At 45.2% G+C, this 23,628-nt stretch overlaps 1 protein-coding gene across 2 annotated transcripts in view; it reads right to left on the bottom strand.

The window, feature by feature from the left end:
• itpr2 (inositol 1,4,5-trisphosphate receptor, type 2) overlaps positions 1–23,628 on the bottom strand; it is a 42,292-nt gene that overhangs the window by 12,891 nt on the left and 5,773 nt on the right. For both annotated transcript variants that reach the window (XM_040162322.2, XM_078082716.1), the window contains exons 6-43: positions 23,366–23,464; positions 23,124–23,207; positions 22,837–22,986; positions 21,375–21,470; positions 20,723–20,767; positions 18,840–18,991; positions 18,577–18,676; positions 18,329–18,489; positions 18,098–18,239; positions 17,810–17,968; positions 16,686–16,858; positions 16,128–16,247; positions 15,703–15,885; positions 15,319–15,570; positions 15,083–15,230; positions 14,825–14,972; positions 14,374–14,561; positions 14,133–14,250; positions 13,980–14,037; positions 13,675–13,840; positions 13,226–13,393; positions 12,710–12,796; positions 12,494–12,619; positions 12,232–12,354; positions 11,815–12,015; positions 11,461–11,712; positions 11,213–11,338; positions 10,970–11,098; positions 10,655–10,775; positions 10,307–10,488; positions 9,811–9,953; positions 9,531–9,639; positions 2,288–2,399; positions 2,022–2,209; positions 1,758–1,938; positions 574–824; positions 267–467; positions 47–157 (exon numbers count right to left, since the gene is read on the bottom strand). In XM_040162322.2, the coding sequence (XP_040018256.2) occupies positions 47–157; positions 267–467; positions 574–824; positions 1,758–1,938; positions 2,022–2,209; positions 2,288–2,399; positions 9,531–9,639; positions 9,811–9,953; positions 10,307–10,488; positions 10,655–10,775; positions 10,970–11,098; positions 11,213–11,338; positions 11,461–11,712; positions 11,815–12,015; positions 12,232–12,354; positions 12,494–12,619; positions 12,710–12,796; positions 13,226–13,393; positions 13,675–13,840; positions 13,980–14,037; positions 14,133–14,250; positions 14,374–14,561; positions 14,825–14,972; positions 15,083–15,230; positions 15,319–15,570; positions 15,703–15,885; positions 16,128–16,247; positions 16,686–16,858; positions 17,810–17,968; positions 18,098–18,239; positions 18,329–18,489; positions 18,577–18,676; positions 18,840–18,991; positions 20,723–20,767; positions 21,375–21,470; positions 22,837–22,986; positions 23,124–23,207; positions 23,366–23,464 (5,553 nt within the window). The remainder of the gene's footprint in view (positions 1–46; positions 158–266; positions 468–573; positions 825–1,757; positions 1,939–2,021; positions 2,210–2,287; positions 2,400–9,530; positions 9,640–9,810; positions 9,954–10,306; positions 10,489–10,654; positions 10,776–10,969; positions 11,099–11,212; positions 11,339–11,460; positions 11,713–11,814; positions 12,016–12,231; positions 12,355–12,493; positions 12,620–12,709; positions 12,797–13,225; positions 13,394–13,674; positions 13,841–13,979; positions 14,038–14,132; positions 14,251–14,373; positions 14,562–14,824; positions 14,973–15,082; positions 15,231–15,318; positions 15,571–15,702; positions 15,886–16,127; positions 16,248–16,685; positions 16,859–17,809; positions 17,969–18,097; positions 18,240–18,328; positions 18,490–18,576; positions 18,677–18,839; positions 18,992–20,722; positions 20,768–21,374; positions 21,471–22,836; positions 22,987–23,123; positions 23,208–23,365; positions 23,465–23,628) is intronic.

Below are 23,628 nucleotides of genomic sequence, written 5' to 3'. Positions count from 1 at the left end.
AGGCTTTCAAGGCCTCGTGCGTCACAGCGAGTCACCTGCTGCTCACCTTGAGCTCAAGCACAAGGTCCAGTCGATGCTTCTCCAGGGGGTTGATGGAGTTCACAATCAGAGCTATAATTATATCAATGCCGTTTGACTCATGCTTGGCTATACAGCTCTGGAGAAATGAGAGGATAAAAGGGCATAGTTAGAGTGAATGCACCTCAGATAAGACCAAAACAGGTCAGAAGAACAGTCAACTGCAAACTAACCGATCCTCCACCTACCTGGTTTTCATGGCAGGGTCCTTGGGAGTACTCGGTGATGGTTTCCAGGGTTTGCCGAACCAAGCCCACATTATTCTCGTTAATGTAAAGGCCCAGTAGGCCGAGGCCGCCAGTCGTGCTTCCACAAATACAGTCCAGGAACTGAAGAGTCTCACACACCAGATTGTAGTTGGTCTTGTTGGACTGGTTGCGCAGAAAGTTCTGGATTCACAGCAGAAAAGCAGTTAATCAGCCGTCGATTTAGGAGCTACTTGTACCTCGAGGTTCATTCTGTAAAAAAAAAATTAAAAAAAAGGGGGGCCGGTACCTGCAGGTCTGTATTGTGGTTCTCACACAGCAGCTGAAGGAAACGTAGGATTGGTTTCATGATGGTGATGGCTTGGCTCATTGGAGTTTCTTCCAAAGCGTCTTCTGCCCCAACCAGCTCACTGCTCTGACCGAGGCCGTCAAGGTCGGGGTCCAGCTCCTTTCTGTAGGCGCAGAAGGCCTTTGAGGTGACTGAGGAGGCCTCCTTCAGCTGCCCTCGCATGTCCTCCCTTATATGCAAAGAGTCTCTCTCTAGACCACAACGAGTAGAAGAAAAAAAAAAACAATAAAAATGACTACTGCTTTTTTATTATTGGACAGCACCTCAATATTTAAAAGAAAAAAATGACTTTGTAAATGGACGGATGAAAACATGCAAAAGGTTACACAGAAACGTATCAGCTGCAGCCTTTTCTACAACATTCTAGACATCCCAAAAAAGAAGCAGGCAACTATTGACGGGGTTCCTGTAGCATGAAAGTACATGATTTTGATACAATGGCCTTTTGATAAGCTTGTGATGTGGGTCGTCACATGGCCCCTGACATGTGACTGCAGGAACTGGCAACAACAGGCAGTCAGCAGAGCAACAAAGATCATTTTGTATTCATACACCGCTATTGTTGAAACTCAAGCTTGAGGTAAATTTGAGGACCACACGTTGGGTAAAAGCGCTACGCTTCTAAATGTATATTTGTGACTCCTGTGCGGCTCTTCACTCAGGATGGTACATGGCCACATAGTTCCATGTTACAGTGTCTCATACAGGTTCACATTATCATCGTTGTGACTTAATCATTCAATTTACGTTCTTGAGACCCTCTGAGTAGCCAGTTTAGTGGCCTTTGAGAACAATTTTTCAAATATTTCTGGTTGTGAACTCGTGAATGTTTTTTTGATTTGTGAAAAAAGTTGAGTATTTTTAATTACAAATTTACTCCAAGTGTTACTCCAAGAAGCGTTGCTACAAATTACATTAAAAAAAAAGTTAACACAATTAATAAAAAATATTAAAAAGTAATACAAATACAATAGAAATACTGCCCATCTGACCCCATCTGAAATGCGTATTTCCAGGTACATTTAGGAGTATTATCCAAGTGGTTCACTTTATATGAACCAAAAGGAGCTGTGGTGTGCTGGTTAGAACTCAAAACGTTAAAATGCATCATTATTTAAATCTACCTTTCTTCAACCGGATGCTACTGACGTCGGTTTCGTCGTCCCTTTTTCTGCAGCTGAGCTCAAACATGTTGACGGACACGGTGGCTCGGATCTCTTGCTGGGCCGAACGCATGCGGTCGTAGAAAACCTTGAAGAATCTCTCGGACTTCTTCTCCTTGCGGAGTTGGTTATAGAAGGAGTTCTGGGTAGGGGGGAAATTAGTAATCAAAATGAACCTGGGAGTGTGTGGGCGTGGACGGGAATACAATGACTTGAGCTACTCACCTGTATCTGTGTGTTTCCGCCCTGGAGGAGGGCGATGCCCAACAGAATGCTCTCCTCAAACACCCGGTCGTTCTTGGTGTTGACGATGAGGTCAATCACCAGCTCTGACGCGCCAACATTGTCCAGGAGACACTGGATCTCCACCAAACTACTGGCCGGCTTGTCGTGGTCCAGCATGGGAGAACCTCCTGGAGATATTAAGATAAAACGGTGCTTACTGCACCCAGAGATGCAGTGTCTATTTGGTTTATTTGGAGTTTCAGTACCTCCGGACGACGGCTTGACAGATGAACAGTTTCCACTTCCAAGCTCCGTCTTGCTGAGAAGCTTTTGAGTACCAAAGTAGCGAGTGAGGAGGATCTTTCTTAAGTCGCTTCCCTGGGGAGAAACAAATAATGATGTTAAATCCACATCAGTCCGCATTTCTCTCTTGGTGGGAGCAATGGCTTCCAGGACGAAGGAATCAAAGCCCCTTGTTGAAGATCATGACAACAACAACAACATGGACGTCCAGGGAGTTGATTCTAACCAAATTATTCTCACTGAAGAGTTGTTTTTTTTAGCACACTGTTTGTAACATCGTGTGTCCTTCCTGAAACAGACAATGTTCTCTTTACCATGGGACAATCATTCTTTTCCAACAAACATTTAAAAAGAGCTTCTTCAGCAACAAGAGAAGTCTGTGTGATATTTATTTTACGGGCCCTTTTTCCTTTTTTCTAACATCTTTGTGCATCTCTTGTGACATTTCATGCAGATAAGCAGACATGAGATAAACGGATTCATGGTGATGATCTCTCCATAGTGGTGGTTGTGTAATCAAAGAGCAAGAGGGATTCACGGGTGGGTGACAGGAATTGTGCACGTCACCACCTATTTTTATTGTGCAGGCAGCAATGGATTGGTGGCGGACGGAATATAAAGTGATGTATGGATACTAAGGGAGGTCAACAGTTTCTATGGCAACCAAACAGCTCAAATGGCTTGGTTGCGATGATACCTGACCACCATTATTATTGATCACAAGACAGGAAGGATGGGTGAATAGTTGGACCAACAGATCAATTGATGGGTGGCGCAAATGGATGAATGGAGCCACTTGTGGTTTCCATGGAAACACTTTAGTAAAACAATCAGCTTTCCCCTGAGACACAATAAGAGAAACGCATGAAATGATTCACGCTTTGCAGTAATTACGGTTTTGATGAAGGCTAAACTCCGGTGATACAAATGTGTTCATCGAAGTGATTAATCCTTTAATAAATTTGTCGTTTATCAAGTAAAAATGCAAAAGATTCCCCTTCCACATGTCGCCAGCTCTTTGTTCAGCTGTATTAGAATGAAGGCAAAAAATGCCTCCAAGAAATTAAGAAAATTTTTGTTTCCATCATGATTTTTGATTTCAATTTAAAAAACAGCTTCAGAAATTTCTTATCTCCGGTATTTTATACGTTAAATAATTGATTAATCAGATACTATAGTTTCCCTGTGCTTTAGACGTTTTTTCCTAATTGCATTAAATAATTTTGCATTGTTAGGATGGACGCTGCAAACATTCATCTGGTCTATTCGTCCCTTTCCAAGGTCCATTTTCGTGATCGTCATACCTCTATTAAAGCTTACACATGCTGCTGATTGGTATTCAGCCTATTGGCTGACTTGTGTATCCGCCTTAGCGTTGTTTACAGTAGATGCTTGTGCCTTGCAAACCATCCAACTATAATACATCATTGGGAGCTAAAAGAATCAGCTTAAACACTAACTGATTTATCACCGATAAATATATCGGTCACTATTTATGTTAGTTTTCAACAAAACTCCAAACTGCATGACGAGATAAATGAGGAACCTCCAGTGTTTTGCCACAAAGGCTGCCCAGTTAGTCGAGCAGAAGAGCCTCAAACTAAGTGCACTGAGGAGTGAAGGATTGTGGAGGGGCACGTGCGGCTGATGCTCCCTGTGTCAGTAAACACTCCATCTCATCTGCAGTCAGCAGAGACACTTGTCTGCCTGCACTGTCTGGCTGAGCGGTCTCACGCACACACACGTCAAGCTGAAGGTGAGGCTTCATTTAGCCAGCATCTCTAATTCTCACACAATCGCAACTAGGACCACGGTGTGTAGGGCAGCGCATCATAATGCCCTTTGCTTGATTGAATCCCGTTTGATTCCACATTCACCCGTTTCACGCGGACGATGTGGAGGTTCTCTCTCAAACACTAGTGAAAGAAACCCTCTGCGGGGGAAGTTGATGCTAGGGTTGGTGGGAGGGGGCAGGTTTTTGCTCTCGTTCGCCTGGAGGATGCAGTCGGCTGGCTAGTGCTGCAGAGAGAGGAGAGGCAGGATGCTGGAAGAGGAGAGTCAGCTCTGCCTGACTCATCTGCTTGCTGCTGCATTGAATAGAAAAAAAAACTAGTCAGGTGATGTAAGAGCCACGAGAGCAAAAGAAAGATAGAAATAGAGGGAAAAGAAGTGACAGGCGGGAGGGAGGGGAAGTGGGGCTGAGGGAGAGGAACAAACAAACCCAGCGAGGAGCCGACAGTCGCGGTGTTTCTTAAAATGTGCACCGGCACGCTACACTGCGGCTCCGGTGTCCAAGCTGCCAATCCCCACCTCGGGCATCCTCAAACCCCCGCTTCCCCCCTCCCTTCCCCCCTCCGCCAGCCACCTCGCAGCTCTGCCGTCTGCAGATCGCTCCAACTCCGGAGGGATGCAATGAGAAAAAGACAAAGCCCGCCTTGTGCTCCTCTGCAAGGGCGAATAACTAACAGGCAGCGGAGGGCGGCTCCACCTGTGAGTTGAGCAAGGCACTGCATGGAACAGGCGGAGGGTCTTGAGCGTCTCAGGTCAGACATGGTTGATTACAGCAGAGACTCAGAGACGGCAAATGTTACCAAAACAAAAATCGGGGAGGCAACAGTTTTCTGTTACGTGTTCTCACAAACCATCACATACACTGAGACGCATTACAAAAAGAATTTAGGCCGAAGACCATGTGACGGCCTGAACAACATGCAAAAAAACGAGAACGCAATGGTTTGTTTTTGTAGTAGTTAGCACAATGATACTTAAAATCCCAAAGAAACTATATCAAGTCTGGTTTTGAACTATGCTTCAAAAGCAGACTTCATATGTCTCAAAGGAGTCTGCGAGCTCCTCCGTAGTCCAGAACAGGAGGGGAAATGAAAAGCTTTAAGTGGGAGCGTCTAATAGAATACATATTCATAATAATGTGGCTTTGCAAGGCTTTCTCACCAAGGGAGTCATTTTATGAATAGGATTAAAATCAGCAAATCCAGACATATACATATCCGGCTGTTTTATCACAGGTCCCGTTTGAATAATTTCAGTCTGCTACTGTTATCACGTTTGTGCTAAGCTACAATAAGCGGTCCTGATCAACTAAAATAGAGTTAGGCAAACACAATCCGTTCGCGTTTCTGCTCTTCCTCAATCTAATGATCTCCCTTTCTGCAGGATATAAAACCATTTGTTCACGAGCGTTAGCTCTGCAGCAAAAGGCTCTTCCTCGCTTCATGCATCTGCTAAAACTCGTTCAGAGGCACTCGTGCACGGGGACTTGCGTCACAGGCTGCCACGATTCCACAGCGCATTTATAAAATGTTTTCACCAAACAAACAAGCACATCGGGAAAAACAAATTAAGCCCACATGTGAGAACAATTGGGGAGAGACTGGTTCAGGGAAATACAGAGCAGCATAAACAAGGATCATTGGACTGTTGGCGGGTTCACTATGGAAGTTTCACATGTGATTCACTAACATGGTTAAGCTTGGATTGTGCAGTTTGTTGAGAAGACTGACGTTGGAGATGGGTTAGCTGATAAAAAGGGTACAAGCGAGGGTTGTGAAAGTGAAATGAAAGCAGCAGGTTCTGCTAAGCCGTGTTGGGCTCCCACCGTAGCATGAACCCAAAGGCTGCGTTTCGGGAATGCATTGCTCCCGGCCCAAGCAGCTCAACCAGGGAAAAGGCTTCTTCACCCCCCCGCGGACCACAGCTTGCGTGGTGGAGAGTACGCACAGATTTCTTCATTAAAGAGTTAAGAGTCAGCATTATAAAAACTTCCTGAAGCTCACAATGGCTAGATAATCGCCAGCCAACATGACAGGGCATCAATTTCAAATCATCACATATCTCATTAAAATGTTTTAGACTTAATTGGCATTTACTGCAGAGCCATTGCATGTCATTTAATAGCAGCTGTGTGCTTCAGCCAAAGGAAGAAGCGATCCGTCCAAACAAGTCGCAGATCACATCCTTCATCCTGAACGCGTCATGTGCCTCCATGAGCACAAACGAACCGATCGGATTCAAATAAACACTATGAACTGTATCAAAACACTGTTAAGAACGACAACTAATCTCATTCACAGTGGCCCAGGGATGCACGAGGCCCTGAAGTCACGGTCGAGCGCAATGTTACGGGTGTTGTTTTCAGGGCGTCTCTCTTCTCCGCAGCTCGTTCAGCTTAAAGAGTGTTCTCCTGGTCGGAGGGCATTTCTGCACTGGGTACATGGACTTCATGTGCCCAGTCACGGCCCCACCAGACAGACAAACAACATGTGCTAATCCCCTTGGTCGTCATGGAGACCAAGCGCAATACTCTCAACAAACAGACACCTGACCGATGGACCAGGAGAAGCGGGGGCCAGAGGAAGGGAGGAAGGAACAGGTCGTAAAACATTCATGACAAACAGATTACGTTTTTTTTCAAAAATTGACAAAATCACCATTTTGTGGCATTTGATAAATAAATATTTATGAAAGTACATGACCCAACTGCAACTCGTACTGCTGTGTCGACAGTAACCGGAGGTCAGACAATAAGAGCTTCAGTGAGCTTATCGAGCCCTCTGCCTGCTCGCCCGGCCCCACGTGGATGAACCTAAGCCGTGTTCAAGTACTCCAGACAACACGGGAAAAGCCTGCAGCTCACGCAGGGGCAGCCAGCGCGGCACTGCATGCCTCGGAGGGAGCGCGGGTATTTGTGTGCCTGAGCAAAGCTTTCCGTCTACATGCGTTTAGCATCAAGAGGGTGGTAATCTGTAAATACGCTTTGCCTGTGGCAGGTGGTGTGAAACTCGGCAAGCAAAGCGGAAAGAGGGACAGGAGGAGAAAAGGACAGGAGGAGAGCGCGTAAATGACAGGGATGAGCGTGAAAGAGATTTATGTTATATAACTACCGGTTTTCCATCATTTGGCAACAAGACGACACTTGCATGCAGATAGACACGACAGCACGGCGTGCGTGCCTGTGTTCACAGAACACAACATCGGAAATAGGCCACAGGTATAAAATCCCACAACTTCCTTTTTTTTTTTCTATTAACTCGTTATGATGAACATGAGTTTTGTGCTTCCTTTTTTCGGCCAACACGATCCACGACATATCGACCGATAAAGATCTGGAGGCTTAAGTACTTTGAGTGGAAATTAGGAAATTCCAAAATCAAACTCGGGACAACTCGGGCAATTATGGTGTATCGCGGATGAAAAGGGTCCGGGCCACCAGAGCAACTTCTTTAATCTACATGATGATTTCATTCACACATCAAACATAGTTAAACCACAGTGGAAAATAATAAACACAGGATTTACCCTTTTTGAGTAGTATTGAGACAGATAGTTGAATTAGTGGTTTTTAATTTGATTCAAAAGAGTAAAGAATAACACCACCGTTCATTTTGTGACAAATTGCATAGGGTGAGATTATATTAAATTATTTCCACAATTTTCATGGTACAGGAGGATTTTTTTTAGTAATTTGTCCTTAAAAAATAAAAAAAAACCTGTTACCAAAGTCATCTTGAGGGCAAGTGGGAGCAAAACATTTATGGCTTTTCCATTATCTGACAGCCAATAAAGTGTCTCTCCGCTGGCCGACCAGCGCTCCTGGTACGACCCGGGAAAACACAGCCGGGGAGGGACGAGACTAACTCGGGCGGGCAGACAGAATGTGATGGACTGAGACAAAGAATGCAGGGGGCAAAGCAAAAGGAGAGAGGCAGCGAGCGGACAGAAGAGTGAGAGTAACGAGGCAGGGAGGGAGGGAGGGAGGGAGAACGTGATGGTCCACGTGCCGCTGGCTCAGGCACTGCGGGCTGTTACGTAAGTGCACCCCCTGCCCTGTCTCCTCATGGACTGAGCAGACTCCGCTTCTCTCCAATCCCTCACCCTGCAGCCCACTTTTTTTTTCTCCCTTCCACTCACATGGCTCCTCACATGACTGCCTCCCTCCCTCCCTCATTCACACTCCCTCCATCTCTTTCTCTCCTCCACCCACTCACTGCGCCCCGGGGGAGCCACCAACCTCTGCTGCCTCTGCTGTCACTCCGTCTCTCTCCCTCCCTCGGTTTTTGTCTGTCTCCTTCTCTCTCTCTCTCTCATTATTTCCATCAATCGTTTTCTCCCACTCTCCCTCCCTCCCTCCCTCCCTCCCTCCCTCCCTCCCTCGCCATATCTCTCATGCAGCAAGGCTGCAGCTCCACGCTCAGGGCTACGGGAATATGACAAAGAGCGGCCACAAATACATGCTTGAGCACACTCACGCACACCTACACAGACTGACATTTCACATATCGTTACCGCACTGTCTGGCTGCTCGAATGCGCCGAGCCGCTTATTTAAAGAAGTGACTGTTCTTCCACTTTAAATCCCTCCATGTTATTCCACAAAAACTGTTGAATAATTAGCCTTTTGGAACCCCCCCCCAAAAAAAACAGCTTGGTTGAAACACAAGGCTGTAGGTGACACAGGCTGGCATGTACTATATAGAGAAAGGCGGTCTTGACAGTATCACTAATGTAACTACACTTGAAGAGCGGTTCTTACAAGAGGTTGCGGTTCAACAACAACAACAGCAGCACCTTTAAGAACGCCTTGTCCGCCAAACAACAACCATGTTGCATCAAAATCACAAACTCTCCTAAACCCTCCAAAGGGTGATTACAGACCTGACTTTTTTTTTAGCCCTCCCCTTCCTTCCCACCCCCCCTTGGCACGCACAAACATAAAAAACGCACAAAGCCATCTCCTTTAGTCTCCTCCACCAACTCTCGCCATTCACGTGCCAGGCCTCTGGCTGAGCGGGGGTGCAGCAGGATATGCCCACCCACCCACTGCAGTATTGATTCGTTTGCTCGGTGCTGCCCCCCCCCCTACCCTACTCCTCATTCCCTTACTTCCTCCCACCTATTCTCCCTCTCTGTGCGAGTGTGTCCTCAAGTGCCTCTCGGTCTTATGTAACATGGAAGGACCCACAGAATACTGATGAAGGGGCGTCTGGGCTCATGGCCGGACAGACCTCGGAGGAAAACAAGGACACCTCGATGCTGACGGGAGTTACAGATGGTGCTTAATCCTCAGAAACACTTTGTTTATACAACGGTGACATTGTGAAACACGAACACCATTGTCTGGGTGTCCGACAGTGACAAAATCAAACCTAATTGAAACCATTTTCCCCGTGATGCAGGGTCAAGTACTCACAGCCTCCTGGAAGCATTCCTTCTTGTCCATCATCTCTCTGAGTGTTTGCAGGATCTTGATACACAGCTTCTCTTCTTTTTCCATAAGTTTCTGGGTGTGTTTGATCAGTCTGACAGAGCGGACAGGGAAAGGTGCTGCATCACTTAAAGTTGTGTCCGACTAATGCGGTTACTAGCTCACATGGGAAATCAAAAGGGTATTCTATTAATGAACACAGGTGAAGTCGTTCTATTTTTTAAGTGAATCTCAGCAAAAACTAACAGCAGGTTGTGTGACTTACTTGGACATGAAAGCTCCACTCTCACAGCGTAATCGAGCGGCCTCCGGAAACAGCAGTTCTGGGCTGTGAAGAACATCCACCAGCACAGAGAACTCTGCCTGAACTTTAGGACTGAACTGTTCCTCCAGAAGGGACACAACCCCCTGAACAAAATGTAAAAATGTAAGTAAATGACCTGTAATGTAACATCACAGAGACACGCAAAAGGTCTCAATGAATGATTCTGCTAAAAATCACTTTGAAAAGCCCACGTAAACTTTAAAGACAACTTTACAAAAATAACATTTCACTTAACGAAGTAAAGAGCGCCATACAATTTGGTCTTTACATCCATGTCCTCGTCAAGATTTTTGTAATAAACCTGAACTTTATATCAAGCACCACCATGAGCTGAATATTGAATTTGTCCAACACTTTTTACGTACTTTTTACGTTTTAAGTACTGCAGTGTCTTCCTGCAGAGCGCTGCTGTTAAATTAAATTAAAAAAGGTGCACCTGGAGCTTCTCAATGATGTTCTTATAGTCGGGACCGCCCAGGTTCTCCTTGCGGGGTCGTGTGCGGGCGGATGTCCTCCAGTCCTTGGCTGCTCGCTGCACCATGTTGCTATGGACCCTCAGAGACAAAGTGTTGACCTGACTGTCCAGGTCCACGGGGATGGCTATGGCCCGGGCCTTGGCTGGGCAAAAACACAAAGGGTTGGATGTCCGTGTGAATTTTGTGTATAAAATCTGACCGCTTAATACCTCTAGTATTTATTAGTGATTGGCTATTAGAATCAATATTTCAACGCCGCCGTCTCCATCGGCGGTCAAAGACCTGGTGTGCGGAGGACCAACACTTACCGACGTCTGCCAGCGTTTTGATACAGTTCTCAATGTTAACTTTCTGAGCAGAGTTGATCCAGGGGCAGTTGTAGATCCTGAAAGAAGACTGGAGCAGCTTGATGAAGACCGACTGGTTTCTCTGTTTGAGGGGGAAGAGAAAGACAGCGGGGGAATACCGTTTACTGTCATAAGCATAAAGAAACACGGAGACAGTCCTGGCGGTCTCTCAATGGAGACGTCAGTACCGACGGTCAAGCATCTGCTCAAATCGTTTTACTGTATGGATTCAGGCGTGCAAACCTCCCTCTGCTTTTCAGATGTGAAAAACAGTACCTGCAGGTTGGAGTGGTTGACAGAGAAAGGTGAGCTGAAGAAACCCTTGACGATGGCCATCACGGTCTCCGTCACATACTTCTCCAGGGCCAAATCGGCATGGTTACGGTCCGTGGTAGAGTTGCAAACCTTGAATACGAAAAGCAAAAATCGGAACAGGCTCACAGTAACGTCACACAGAAAATGAGTGAGCCTCAATGAACAATGGCTCATCAGAGAAGTATTACTCCGACGAAGCCTTACGCTGGACATGTCCACCAGGAAGTTGTCAAAGAGTTTCCAAATGTGGTTGGAGGTGTAGATCTCCTTCATTTCTACCTCCGTGTCCACGTAACAGTGATTCACAAAGTTCACATAAGCCGTTTTCACCTAGGGGGGTAAAGAAATAAGATGCCTAGTTACTTTTCAGATAAAACAAACAAACATTTTGACATTTTGACCAAATGCGTTTGCATTTTTTTTATCCATACCATGAACTTGTCCAGCCTTACCTCTGGGATGCAGTGAATATCTGTGACAACTTTGACGATGTCGTCCAGCGGCAGAAGAGAGTTGCATTTCAGCTCAGTGTAGACGTTCTTGCCCTCGGTGCAGGCAGCCAGCAGCTCTACGAGCGCGTTGTGGTAGGCCAGCGCTCCGTCCTCGTCCATGCGCTCGCGCTCGGAGCCCATCATCTGCAGCAACACGGAGAACGAGGAGCGGTCGTTGTAGAACACCAGCACGTCTTCGCCTCCGTTCACCAGCTGCACACGGAGACCAAACAGAGACCCCGAAAGGGAAAGTTAACATTTATATATCAAGTGATAAATAAAACCGCTTTTCATTCGAAAACCTTTTTACCTCACCTCGGTCATGACTTTGTCCTGACATTTCTTCACATACTTTGCATCTTCTTTCACAATGGTTTGCAGGAACTTGAGGTATTGAACGTGTCTTCCGTGTGTCTCGATGCAGTGGACAAAATGATGGACCACGCGGTCGCTGATCTCATTGCACAGCTGGTAGTTGTTCATAAAGATGTGACGCATTGTCTCAGCTTCAAGCAACTGGTGAAATATAGGAGAAGTGATTCAGTCTCTTGGAGGAAAATCATTTATAAAACAGGAAAAGAAACAGACCACCGTTAATATAAAATAACATCTCACTAGAATGCTGCAGTTGTTTTGGACCTCATCTTTTTCACAATAGATTAATTCTAATGAATTCCTACTTAAAAAAGTAAGACACGACAGCAAGAGAAATGTACAGCAAGGTGAGTATACCCCAGGAGTGAGGAAGAGGTTCAGGTGTTTATGTAGAAGAACTTGGTTCTGATGATTTCCTTTGCAGAAATTCTGCAGAAACGTATGTGCCAGGGTCATGATTTCATTCATCTTCTCGTCACACTGTGCAAAAGGAAGGGCGAGGAAAAGAAGAAGATTATGAGACAGGATGGAGAAAGCGTGACCGTACAAAACAATGGTGTGTTAATATTTCGTTTATAACATCAAGTCATTCATTTGGCTGTTCTGGTACGTGACTGACCTTCTCATAGGGGATCTGCAGCAAGTCCAGCACCACTGCGTGGGCCCCCATGTTCTTCAGCAGCCTCTGCTGCTGCACGCGACTCTTCTTACTGGGATAACACAGCTTACTGAGTCTCAGCAGGATCTAAATAGCAGACACACACGTATGCATTATGGACGCACTGCTGAACCAAAAGAATAACCTTGAAATATATATATTTTTTAAAACACTCACCTCTTTGACTATTTTGTAGTTGTTTGCTTTGTTGCTGTCAATTTGAGGTTTATTGTCTCCATCCTGCACTGGGCTCAGGACAACCTCCTGACCAAACAAATACATGAAGAGAAAGTGATTAAAGTGTAAAATGATCACTTGAATACAATCAGAAATGCATTTTATGCTGCAACGACAATCCCATTCTGTCTCTAATTACCAATTACTGCGTTATTGTAACAATAATGACGTACAAACAAACAGTCTACAGTGCCGTTTCAGGCCTTACTAATAAGGAATGATTTTCAGCAGATGGACCTTTCAGACCGGTTTCACCTGTTCTGCCAGACATTACAATTCCTTAGTACTTAGCCGCAAAACGGTTTTCCATCAGATTGATAAATAATATTAAACACAGAAGCCATTTACAGTGTATCCTAATGACAGATGGGATGTTTAAGATAAATATAGAACAGTCTTGTGAAGAAACAAATGTTACACTAAAATGCTAGACAGCATTAACTGATGGTACGGCACCTCAATGTTCTGTTCATTGACCTGCCCGGCCCCGTGGTCTTCACCGCTGTAGACTCCACTTTTCTCAACCCACAGCTCTGACTTCTCAACGGTCAAGCGTAGCTGGTCCAGGTCTGCCTTGATCTGCTTGTAGTTGTCTACATCCTGCTCGGACACCAACAGCTGCACCTGGAAAACACACACACACGCGCATGATAAATAAACCAGACAAAGATATTAAAAGAACAAATGCATGCATTTGAGCAGGTCTCTGCCAAGGAGTCTCAGTGCGCCACTTTGGAACGTCTCCGTATTGTTGAAATGTGACATTACAGCCTGGGAAGCTACGCGAGACAGTTTTCAACTGCCACTGTTTATACCTTTGGCTGACCCCTCGAGTTTAAACTGATTCACTCAGGAAGTGGGCTCACCAAGAATCAGATGCTGCAGTTTAACTGGTGTGTCGGTACCTGTTTGAAGGCCTGCAGGACCTCCGCTCTCTGGCTGAAGTGTTTGAAGATGAGCTGCAGCGAGCCAGACACCAGTGGGGGGTAATCTTGCATGATGAGGTGGATCAGAACCCTCAAAAACGTCCTGCCTCCCTCATCGTCCAGCTCCACTGCACTTAATTCAGAGCTGAAATCCCCAAAAAGTTTAGCAGTTTTTAAGCAGAGATAATGTTGAAAAAGAGATAAGGGTCTTTCAAAAACAACTCAACTTCTACCTTTAATTAATGTGTGAATGTTTGGCTGTGTTTAGGCACTGCTTCACTTACCCTCCAGCAAACATGCTCTCTGCCTTGGTTGCAATCTCGTCTATGTCTGGTTCAGAGGCTGGAGACAAAATAACGCGAACCGTTTAAGTGAATGTACAATATTATAAAATAATATTCTAGTACTTCAATTAGGAGAAAGAAAAAATGTCCCACGTGTTAATGGCATAAAATCAGTCGCAGAGGTGTCAGTCATAACCTTGTCCCCAAACTCCTTCTTGTAGATGGACAATAAGTATGTGATCCTATAATCCAACCTCACACTTAGGATGAACTAACGGAGAAATAAAATACATATAATCAAACACTGAAATATATTTATTATATATATATATATATATATTTCTTTTAATAATGCCAAATTACATTACAATTACATGAAGTGCGTGATGCTTACTTGCAGGATCTCGATGATCTTTAGCTTGGTGTCCATCACCATGACATCCTCATTGTCCTGCAGGAAGTGTCCTCTCGCATAGCGGAGGGATGTGGAGGTGTCAGGGAGGCTGTGCGGCACGCCTCGACTCATCATGATCTGAGTCATCATTTCCCCGACTCCGTGGATCGTGCGTAGGACATTGTTGCCTAAAAGGAAACATTCTTTTTCACAAATTTTTGCCTCGTGTGCGTGCAAAGCCCATCACTTACATCTACATAGTCGACACATTACAGCTTAAGCCGTAACATCTTGCACTGTAGGCATCTAAAAACAAGTGCTTGGAGGACGTCAAAAGAACGGGCCAGAAGTAATAAATAAATCGCTTTATAAAAGCAATACGTGTGAGAGAGTAAATCTTGTGGATCAACTGGATGAAATGATTTCCTTTCTACTGTGTAACTGCACTGACCAGTCTCTGGGCTCTTGTCGAGCTTGTTCATGAAGGTCAGTGGGTGCTGAACAATATCCAGTATGGCCAGCAGAGTGCGCGTGAGGCGCAACAGCTCACTAAAGCTATAGAAACCAAAGTAAACCAGGTTACGAGCCAGATTCACCACCTGGAAGGCAGAAGGCAATCATCAGAAAGGATACATAATTTTAAAAATAATTAAAAAAACATACATGAAGCACAATTTCCGACTGAAATTACCCAATGGGTTTATTTTACCTCTAGCGTGAGTTCGTTCTTGTCTTTTTCTCCAAATGGAAAAGGCTGGTTGACCACATCTTTAAGATATTCTTCGACAAACTCCATGGTGGGAGCGAACTTCCTCTTCATCTCCTCTCTTGAAATGTCACCGGACTCGTATTCAAACCTGTAGGAAAGACCAAGCATAATTCACATGTGGTCACCTGCAAAAATATGCCTGCACATGACACACTACCCCACAAACGGAGCCTCACTCGTGGATGGTGATCTTGGACGGGATCTCAGTCCAGAGGCGGGCGTAGCGTACAGGCACCACGGCCTCCTGGGGGTCGCGGTCCACGTGCATATGCAGCATGAGACGGCAGAAGGAGGCTCTGAGGTTGTAGGGCAGGCAGTCGTCGAACATGCAGCGCAGGATCAGGTCCACAGGCAGCTGACCGGTGATCTGGTTGATGGCTAGGTATTGGCGGTCCAGACACATTTTTGCAAAAAGGTTCAACTGGTACCTACAGAGGAGGCAAGGGACATGTTTTTGTTTCTGCAGGTTGAACATAGAAAGACAAGAAGGGAAAAAGGCACTCTTGCTTGCTTGCCGTTTTTCCTGCACACGGGGGAACAAACAACAAGGTCAACATCACCTGTAATAGGTGATGGTCTCTGAATCCATCTTGTTGTCGCCCTTGGCATCCTGGGCAAGGTGGCGAATGGATTTGCCGTGAGGTTCCTTGTGCCCGTCGATCCAGTAGAGCCAAACCTCCTCCTCCTCCACCTCCTCCTGCAGCAGAGAGGACTCTATGGTGGTCTCAGTGTTCGGGATTAGCCTGGGTTGGGGGGGGGGGGGGGTACAGTAGGGAGTGCGACAAAAAGAAAATTGAGGGTAATTATAGACATTAAGTACTGACGTAGAACTGCTGCCACTCAAAATATCCATTTCACAAGGAGGGAAGCCGAAATCGCTTTAGAGCATTCTGAATTGTGCGTGTTAGTTGAATGTTTTATGATGAAGGACTGAAATAACCAAACTTTGAGGATTTAAATATAGAAACCAAAAGGTGTGACTCACTTGGTCTGGATGAGGATATCTGCATTGGTGGGGTTGAGCATAAATTTACAGATAAGCTCCTGTGTGACGGGGATTGCAGTCTTGTTGGATACACATAGATCAGACAGATAATCCAGGAATCTAGAAGAGTGGGGGGGGCAGGGATGACGAATGTTATAACAAATGTTTTACGTACAAGGTTGCTTACTCTATTTTAACATAAAAGCAGAGAGAATCAATAATTGCAAAAGCCTTTAATGCACCAACTAGCCTTCCCCTACATAATAATGGTGTCAGAGTGACCAAACAGGGAAGGTTAGGAATTCATTTCTGAAAAAGATTTTTTTTTTTTTTTTTTTAAGAAGTGAGAATTTTATAAAATAGGTAAGTATTCAGATATTGCATTAGATTATCCTGCATTAAAGTGTCTCAAAGTAATCATTTGCAACAAAAAGCCTTCAGTACCAATACAAATTTCCATGCACATTCACGATTTCTCCTCTAGTTGATGGTGTTAAAAGTGTTCCCCTGGGTCATCTACTCTTCTGGAGGGGGGGGGGGGGGGGGAAATTGTCTGACCTGGGCTCTCTGTTGCGCCTCAGCAGGCTGACGAAGGTCTCAATCTCTCTGGCTGTGATGTGTTTTTCTAGCAGCTTGCGGTTGTTGTGCAGCAGGGCAGTGATTGTGTCCTCAGCCAGGATCTCATAGCCAATCTGAGACTGCATGATGGTGAACTTCTTGGCTATGTATTCCTGGGTGGCAGCAAGAGACACATGGTTAGAAACACTTTTGATGGATGGTTTTCATGAACTGTTGGTAACCATAGTTACCTGACATAAGCACAATCCGTTGGACACAGAGCAGCTCTAAATGAGCCAGTTAGGATTTACCAAGGCCTGCAATTGATGAGTTAAATGTACCAAAGCAAGGTTGTGTAATTGCTTTGTTTGCTTGATGAGCAAAGAACAAAGTAGAAGCTGGTGGAAATGAAATTAAAGAAATCATTTTTAAATGTCATACCTTTCAAAAAGGTATGACTAAAAAATAAAATATATATATTTGGCAGTTTTAATAGGACTTTGTATAAAACTTTCTCACAAGGGCCACAAGTGGTGGTCGTGGCATAACAGAATAATAAATGCTCTTATTTATGGATTTCTCCAGCTAAATTAATACATTTTTTACGCCTTCACTCATTTCAGCAGAGGTGCAACTAGTATCATTAATACATTGGGTATAATACATGGGTACAAGTTTCTCACAAAGCGAAGACTATGTGTGCTTTACCTACTGTAACATGTCTTCTGTTAAAAAAAGATTGATATTAGGTGGCCTGACAGATGGAAACTGGAACAAAAGCAGGAGACTAAACAAAGTTTCCTCTAGCAAGATACAGTTTGTTTTTAGAATAAAAATAATTATTCAAAAATCTAAAATGTGCATCTGTGGCACGCTCTAGGGCAGGACAGCAGACAAGAAGAGTCCAAAATCAGATAGAATTGGTTATGCAGGAGTATTTAGCTAAACCAGCATAACTTAATTGATAGTCAGATGTTGGTCGTACCGGACCAAGCAGAATCTTTACTGATCAAACTAATCAAAATCTGTCTCTATGCTTAAACTAGCCTACATTCCTGTGTTAATTAGCCTGATGAAACACTCAATGAGTGCTCGGTAATAGACTGTAGGAGACAGAAACTTACCTGGTTCTTGCGATAGTCCTGTTGGGAGTGGCGCAGCACCCTGTAGCAGAGTCTCAACATGTACTTGAAGTGCGCATAGCGCTGGTCTCCCAAATCCTCCAACTTCAGCATCGGACCGTCACCCTGATCTGTGAATGGAGCCTTCAGGATGCCAAAGATCTGCAGCAAAATAGGACTAAAATGAAAACATGACACTTTCCGATTTGCACTGGGCAGCAGCGTTTATCTTGAAGTGAACGGAAGTGTGTGTGTGTGTGTGTGTGTGTGTGTGTGTGTGTGTGTGCTGACCTGCGCTAGGATGTTCTGTTCCCTCATGAGTTTCTGCCTCTCTCGGTTGGGTGTGGAAGTGACAACGGACAAAACATCCTGGCCATTGTTTGGTACCATACATACAAAGAAAACGAGGTCCTCCAGCAGCTTAGTCACAAACCTGAAAAGAAAAAATATGATGGCAAAAATTTAAAAAAAACACGCAGGGCGCCTTGTGTCACCCACGTCGACGTGTTCAGGCATCTGTACCTCCTCTCATTCTGAGCAATGTTGCCGAACTGAAGCTTCCTCACGGTGGACTCCAGGACCTTGCTAGCGTCATTGGCAAAGTCCAAGTCTCTGACCTCCGACAGGGGAACAGATACGATGGCGAAAGCTTCTTTGTCCTCTTTAGTGCAACAGGTTCCAATCTATTATGAGAGCCAACATGAATGTCTAAACAATGCATCCGTGTTGGTTTCACCAGTGTGTATTACTGTTTGTTTGTGTCTGTAGACCTTGAGCATGACTGGACGCTCCTCCTCCGCATCGATGGGGACGTTGGTACTTGTCACCCACGTGTTGGTGCACAGGTGCCGCAGTCTCACATAGGAGTTTCTGATGAAGAAGTGAAAAAGACAATTTACATCTCATGTGATTTTCAGCGGGCTGCTGCAGTTGAAACGTGTCATTTTGGTCCATCAATTAGCTGCAAGGCCTGCTAGAGGGACAGCAATTCTGTTGTCACCGTTTGGCCCCCCCCCCCGTGTGAGTGACTGACCTGGGCACGAGACAGTCGGCACGCTGCAGAGTGGTGGCATCCAGCTCAAACAGAGAGGAGATGTCATTGCCGTGAGGAACAGAAACCAGGGTGTAAGCAATCTTCTCAGCTGCTTGATGCTTCCTCTTGGAGAACAAAGTCTCGGTCTCGTTCTACAGAGTGCGCACGCACACGCACACGCACACACACACACACACACACACACACACACACACACACACACACACACAGTCAAAATGTGCGTTTGCAGTCCTAAAGCTCATATGTCGCACAGTTGAGTTGTTTATCAATATTAACGGGAGTTTTTGAGACAATTATTGAATTGTACAATGTATAGTATACAGCAACACAGTCAGAATTCATGTCTATTAGGGGTGGGAATCTCTTGGCACCTCACAATTCGATTCAGAGGTCAACGATTCGATTCTAAACCGATTATCGAAGCATCTCGATTTTCTAAATTTTCTCAAATCTGAGTTTGCTACTCAGAGGTTGCTAATCACTTCCTACTTTATTTGATTCACGCTCCGCGAGCGAGCAAATATCTCGCGCCAGACAGGCGTTTTTATTTTTTTTATTCCAATTATTAACTTTTCTGAATCGAGACCGAATCGTTCTAGAGAGAATCAAGAGAAATCGAAAAATCCCCCACCTCTAATGTCTATAAACTAGAGATGCTTTCAGAGCTTTTTCACATGTGTGAATAACATAGTAAGTCTATTGGTGTTACCTCCTACCCTTGATTGTCTTTTTGATTATTGATCATTATTATTTATAGCAACAATTAGCATATTTGGGTTTCTATCTCGGTAGAATGAAAGACGCCTTTTTTTCCTTTGGGTAATGTTCACTGTCGGGGAGAATTGTTGAGCTGCATATTGTCGACAAAATGATAGATCAGGGAAACAATCGGCAGAATAATACAATAGCTATGCGAATACGTTCTTAAGAAAAGACAAATAAAGCTAAATGTTTATATTACCATGGCTGCAAAGATATTTGGTATATTATACGATGACATCACAATAACTTTCCTGTCAAACTAATTGATTCATTGTACTATTTAATGCTGAGGGTCGCGTACACAGCAGGACCTCCTCTTACCCAAATGTCCAAAATGCACAAATGATGTAAATAGTGCTTTATACTAAAGTACATGTTGTGCCATATCTTTTAACCCTACTCACGTAAATACTGAGTAATCAGCCCGACGGCTGATAACATCTATAATTGAGGAGGGACGGATGTGACTACACCGTCACAGCTTCTTGCACTAATGAGGTATCAAATTACACCGAGATGCAGCCAGAGAGCCATGACTTCTCCGTGTGGCGCGTTAAGACATCACGGCACGTAGGCTGTGCAGATGCAGCACATAAAGAAGGGTTAACTTCTCCCACTTCTCTGCATGTCAATGGGAAGCTCCCCTGAGCTGCCTCGACGCCTCAGCTTCTCAATCCTCCCACTCCACCCCTCCCTCCCTCCCTCCCTTCGCTGGTGAGTCACCCCACCAGCTTAGCACAGGCGAGTGGAGCAGAGCAGACAGCACGTCTGTGCTCCCCCCCCCCCCTCCTCCATCTCTCGCAGGGCACCCAGACGTTATGTAAGGAGCCCCCTGTGTGTCTGAAACGCGGCATGTGCAAGAAAGTGTGTGTGAGCTCCTCGCTCTACCAGAATACAAATGGGCAAGGCAGCTAAGGGCGGAAAGAAAGCTTTAGATAAAAGATTCAGAGTTTGCATGCGAGTGTTGTGAGAACTGGTGGTACTGAATAAGCAAAGGATGAGGGGGACAATGTTTACCTGCTGATGTAATGCTTTTTATAGTGTTAAAAAGTTGGTTAGTAGTGTGTGACTTTGCAGCTAAATGAGCTCGTTCGACTCACCTCTCCTTTGGGCTCCACCGTGTTGTCTTTGAATTCAGGGTTCTCCTGCAGACAAACCGAGGGGGTGGGGGTCACTCAGTGACCTCTGACAGAGGACGTTCTGATGATCATTTTGTCATTATCATCCCCATCAATGCAAATGATTCAACAGCAGATGGGTGATGGACACCATATCAATGGGAATACTGCCACCTACAGCACACCACCTAGAATCCCCTTCCACTGGGCTTATATTAGAAACTAAGTAGATCCTCTCATCTTGAGAAAAGTCGAAGGATAGTGGTGTAAGATAATCTCAAAGTACTGCGGATTTAAAGTGGGGCTGCACACATCGGACTTTTACAGTCCTGATAGCATTAGCAATACCTGGGCTTTATGTTTCGGCTGAGAATCAATCCCCTCACTATGCCTCACTGTGTGAGAGTGAAAGTTATTTTAATGGTATTTGTTTTAAGGTTTGACTTAAAAACTGATTTCTTGGTCAACTGTAACATCAAATAAGAATATACATTGATTGAATAGTAATTTTTCTTATTTGAATAAAAGAATGGCACCCAAAAAACATCTTCAAAACCTAAACGGGAATTCCAATTCCAGTGTATATGGTACAATAGATCGTCACAACCACCCAAACTGAATCAGTCAAACTCACCTCTGCTGCGAGGTAATTCCCAGTCGCCAGGTGTTTGAAGCGGAAGAGACTGTTCCACTGTCCGGCTCCACCTCTACAGGGGTCATGGTGCACGACCTGGCCGCGAGAAGACAAGAGGAGGACACCTACAAGCATTAGTAATTGTTCGAAACGGTTCACAGGGACTTTTCAAACTATGTTCCACAGTTTCTTAGTAACACTGCTCATTTAGTTTGGCCTTGTGTTTTGATGCATCTTCTGTAAAAAAAAATCACCAGATTCTCTCCCAATTACAAGCACTTGTCACATTTCCCAAGCAGCACGCAAGCGTTTTTACACACGCCCTCATTGACCGTAGTACTGACATCGAAGTACAAAAGGAATTTGTGTTAGTCATTCTGCTGGCACGACATGTAGATCACTGATATGGCAGCACAAGTACATTGTGGTGCAAGCAGCAGAGGAACAACAGGAACTGAGTGAGCTGATAACGAGGAGCATACAGAGCGTTTATTACAAATAACTAAAAAGGGTTAAAAAGTGGCAGACAATGTATTAAATCATCAATTACAACCTAAATCTGTGAGAAACGCTCCTCAATGATGACTAAGGTGTAAACTTAAAAACTCACTTTATGTTTATTCAAACTGAGCTTTCAAAGTTAAGGATTCAAAAGGCTTTAGAACAGGGGTCTCAAACTCGCGGCCCGCGGGCCAATTGCGGCCCTCGGGACGATATTTTGTGGCCCCATCCTTAATATGAAAGTGTAATGTTAGTGCGGCCCGCAAGTTTTATACTGTAACCCCACTGTCAGCTGCTGTGTGGGACATGTTATGATGTTCTGGTTTCCTACTATGTGCTTGTCCAGTGAACGTGGCATGCATGTGACTGACATGGGGGGCGGGTCGTGTGTGTCGGCCGAGGTGCAGAGAGCAGGAGGGTGAAATGTTTCCTGCCCTCTTTCGCGCAGGTGATCATGTGACTAACCGTTAGCATCGCTCGTTTAATAAAGTTTTCCTTTACGACTCACACTAACAACACATGAAGCATCTGACGTCACCGACGAGCGTCTCCGTCCATTACTACGCAGCTTCGATTCACGTAACTTCACGTTTGGCTATAAAGGAATTCCACGGTCACATGACCTTAGGTCTCCCCCGCTGAGTTAAAGGAGGACTAGTGTTGTAGTCTCATTCGGACCGATCCCCCAGGGTGGGGTTCAATGACTGCTTTTGAAAGTGAGTGTTAAGTTGTGTTATTGTCGACCATGCCGTTCGGACGCTAGTCTGGCCCGCGTTCGGTTGAAGTGGGCTGCATCTGGCCCGCAGCTGATTTGAGTTTGAGACCCCTGCTTTAGAAGGTTCTTCGTGTACGGCTGGTTGTTTCCAGAGAGCGAGCGAGATTATTATAATTAAATATATATATATATATATATATATATATATATATTTATTATACACTTTAATTCCTGCGTGTGTTTTACCTCGATCTCCCAGAGGGCCTTGGAGCTGGTGGCGGAGGTGGCGGACTGCCGCAGCGTGGTCCGGAGGAAGACGTGCTGCTGCTGCTTCTTGTACTCGTCACAGGTCAGGAACTTCTCCTGCTCGGCGTGAAACAGCCTCACCACGTCCCCCTGACACGGCACACATGACCATCACGACACCGCGGCCAGATCACCGCATGCCGTTGGCTCGGGGAGACACGCCAACGGCGCGCAGGCCCGCTAAAAGACGCCCGGCAGGCAATCTGCATTGCGAGAAAACCACGTACCCCCTTCAGCACATCTTCCCTGTAGTCGCTGAACTTCATGAACAAGGTGATCTTAAAGCTGGTGTTGCAGTTAACAGCATTAACCTGCAGAGAGTAAGGGGCAAACTTTTGTCATACAAAAAGCTCAAATGAGGCGTGTTGAAATCAAAAGACAAAACTACTTCCTCTTGTCTGTTATTTGTGTATTTGACTACAGCTTCATTTCAGCGGAGACAGACACAACACGGATGAACTCGTCCCACCTCTTTGCAGCCGAGGTTGTCCAGCAGCTCGATGTTACTGGCGTGAAGAGGCTGCCCTGCGTTCACCGGCATCAGCACAACCTTGTCGCCAACCACCACCTGACCCCATTACAGTTAATCAGTTATACGCCAACGCAGGTGAAGACAGGTGGAGAAATGTTCACAGGTGTTCAAACGGACGAAGCAGTAAGACCGTGTCCATGCAAACATCCCTGTATTTTAAAATAAAGGAGGTGCTATGTGCAACAGGCTGACCTTCACAC

Source organism: Gasterosteus aculeatus, chromosome X (assembly GCF_964276395.1).
Source record: "Gasterosteus aculeatus chromosome X, fGasAcu3.hap1.1, whole genome shotgun sequence".
Lineage (NCBI taxonomy): Eukaryota > Metazoa > Chordata > Actinopteri > Perciformes > Gasterosteidae > Gasterosteus > Gasterosteus aculeatus.
The sequence above is the reverse complement of the archived record's forward strand: the minus strand, read 5'-3'. Positions and strand labels throughout refer to the sequence as shown.